Source organism: Vigna unguiculata, chromosome 5 (assembly GCF_037176805.1).
Source record: "Vigna unguiculata cultivar grain cowpea cultivar isolate G323 ecotype 2 chromosome 5, ASM3717680v1, whole genome shotgun sequence".
In the NCBI taxonomy this organism is placed as follows: Eukaryota; Viridiplantae; Streptophyta; class Magnoliopsida; order Fabales; family Fabaceae; genus Vigna; species Vigna unguiculata.
In genome coordinates this window covers 16,385,558-16,388,345 of record NC_140796.1, presented here as the reverse complement: position 1 = coordinate 16,388,345, position 2,788 = coordinate 16,385,558, and the positions used below count along the sequence as shown (strand labels likewise).

General features: G+C 30.6%; 1 protein-coding gene across 1 annotated transcript; it reads left to right on the top strand.

Moving 5' to 3' along the window:
* The first annotated feature begins 764 nt into the window (after positions 1-764).
* LOC114183568 (small ribosomal subunit protein uS10y-like) lies at positions 765-2,268 on the top strand. The gene is made up of 3 exons (XM_028070637.2): positions 765-1,016; positions 1,098-1,211; positions 1,960-2,268. The coding sequence occupies exons 1-3, from the start codon at positions 902-904 to the stop codon at positions 2,100-2,102; spliced, it is 372 nt and encodes a 123-aa protein (XP_027926438.1). The 5' UTR covers positions 765-901; the 3' UTR covers positions 2,103-2,268.
* The last annotated feature ends 520 nt before the right edge of the window (positions 2,269-2,788 follow it).

Here is a 2,788-nt window from a genome sequence, read left to right as displayed (position 1 = left end):
TTTAAGATGAGTAAAATGTAAAATACATGAATTGAATTAAACTATTTTAAAATTGAATTAAACTTTAAAAGTGGTTAAAAAAATTGAATTAGATTATATAATAATTTAAATAAGTTGTATCATAATTTAGTTGAATTAATCAAATTAAAACTACTCTAAATTATTTTTGAAAGGTTTAAACTATCTTAATTATTTGAATTATTATTAATGAACATATTATTGTTGTAGAGCATATTTTACAAATTAGTTTGCACATTTTTATTTAGCAACTATAACTTAGTTTATTTTTTTTTAAATTTCAAATTTTGATCAAATTTAATTAAGGTCAACATCAATTTAACTTAATTGATTTTTTTTTTAAATTATATATATATATATATATATAATTATAACTTTTCTAATTATAAAAATTGAGATGCTTAAATAAATAAAAGTTATGCGTCCTAATTTATATACAAAAATTTTAATCAAAAACTCACTATATGCAATTATTTATCATTATAACCAATCCCATTTGATACAAGAGAGTGTTTTTATTTATTCAATGAGTGAACAAAATTGAGCTCTGCTCCTTTTATTATTTTATCATTATCTTTCCTTTATCTAATTTTTAATTTATTTATTGAGGGGTAGGTGTAAAATAAAAATAAATAATCTCTAAAATAGTTTTATTAATATAAAATATTATTTGTCTAAAATAACCTCAATGAGCAGTAAGAAAGGAATAGTATGATTCATAGGGACTAGTTTGCAAAAATTGCCGCAAGCTTTCACAGGGTTTGTACTAACTTTTTGCCCTAAAAACCCTTTCTAGGTTTTCCATTCTTTCATCTCTCTCATTTTCACAGGCAGCAGCGGCTTCTTCTTCTTCTCCTCCCTTACTTCTCTGTGACTGTGAACAATGGCGGCATACGCGGCAATGAAGCCCACCAAGCCAGGTTTTGAGGAATCCCAGGAACAGATCCATAAGATAAGGATCACCCTTTCCTCCAAGCATGTCAAAAATCTCGAGAAGGGTATTTCTTCTTCTCCTTTTTCACGCTTTGTTGTTCCTATCCTTGGTTTTATGCTTTAACTTTCGTTTCACTATTTTTTAGTTTGTGGAGACCTTGTTCGCGGTGCAAAGGACAAGCGCCTCAGGGTTAAGGGTCCTGTTAGGATGCCCACTAAGGTTCTTCACATAACTACCAGGAAATCCCCTTGTGGTGAAGGTATTTTCCCACTTTCCTCGCTTGTTATTGTCCCATTTTTTTCTCTGCTTCTTTTACTGTATTCTTTAAGTGATTCAAAGATTTATGTTTTCTTTTGGGTTCTGATGTGATTTAGTTTGGAAGGTCTGGAATGTGCTAAGTGGAAATTGGAGGAGATGGGTTTGAAGGAAAAATGGAATTGTGTTTATAAACATGAATTAGGAGGGCTTGTTCAGTGGTTTTGATTTTAAGAAAGAAGATGAAGTGGGAGGTTTTGAAAAAAACACTTTTTTTTCTTTCAATTTTCATTCTTTGAGTAGTTGAGATGCAGGGAAAATCTTTATGTTATATATGTTTGTTTCTTAATTCCTTCCGGTGAATGATACTCTCTACTTAATCAGAGAGTTCTTCAACAATTTGTGATGTTTATTCTATATGATATTAGTTGATTGTCTGATTCATTTGGTTTGCGAGATTGGCTCTTTTATCTTATCCTTCTATCGATTGTTCTGTGATAGAGTTGGCTGAAACATAGATAGAAGTTCTGTTGGGGTTGAAAGCTTGTTAAGTGGCTATCTTGTATTTCACCGAATGCCTGAATACGTGGCTTTCATATGTTCTATTGTAACGATGATATTCTTGTGTCACGCAACTTGCTGACTTCATTTTTGAAGTATTCTGTTCAGTGTTTAGACTTTCTGAATGTTGTTTATTGTGAAAGGAATGATGTTATCATGTCTTGGTTAATGAAACTGCTTCTTGGTTTTAGGTACCAACACATGGGACAGATTTGAACTTCGTGTGCACAAGAGAGTCATTGACCTCTACAGTTCCCCAGATGTAGTTAAGCAAATTACCTCTATCACGATTGAACCTGGTGTGGAGGTTGAGGTTACCATTGCAGATGCTTGATCTTGATCCAAATTTTAACAGTTATGCTTCCTAGTTTTTCCTTCACTCTTTTTGTATTTTGTAAGTTTTGATTGCTGCACTGAATTGATTTGTTTTCTCTAGTTTTACGGTTGCAGACATTGATGAATACCTGAGAAATGTTATCTTTATACATTCTAGAATCTCACATATATTTGTTTTGATATCATCACAAATCTCAAGTTAATTGTTATTTCTGGTTTGTTACATCAAAGAATTGTTTGAATAGGATGAAGTTAACACAATTGCTACTGAAATGGATCTTTGAAGTAACTAATAGCTGTTTTTGACTCGAATTTCTTATATGAACGTGGATTCCTGAGGAAGCAAATGTGCTCTGCAACCTTGAGATTTAATTGACCTTGACTTTGAACTGTTTTTGCTTAATGTTTGGACAGTTTTATTTCAGAAGTAATTTGGCAAAAATGAAATATTGTTTGGATTATAAAATTAATGTTTTGTTACTAGGAATGTTTGTATTTTAATGAAAAGCATGTCATCATTAAGTGTGGGGACTATAAATATGAAAAACATTGAAGAAACTAACAATATAAAAGTTGTAGATTGCTTATTCTTTTCGAAAGACTAATTTAACTTGTACTCGTTATAATGAAATAATTCCTTAGATAATAAACATTTTAGGGTGTTTTTTTAAATTGCGCATTATT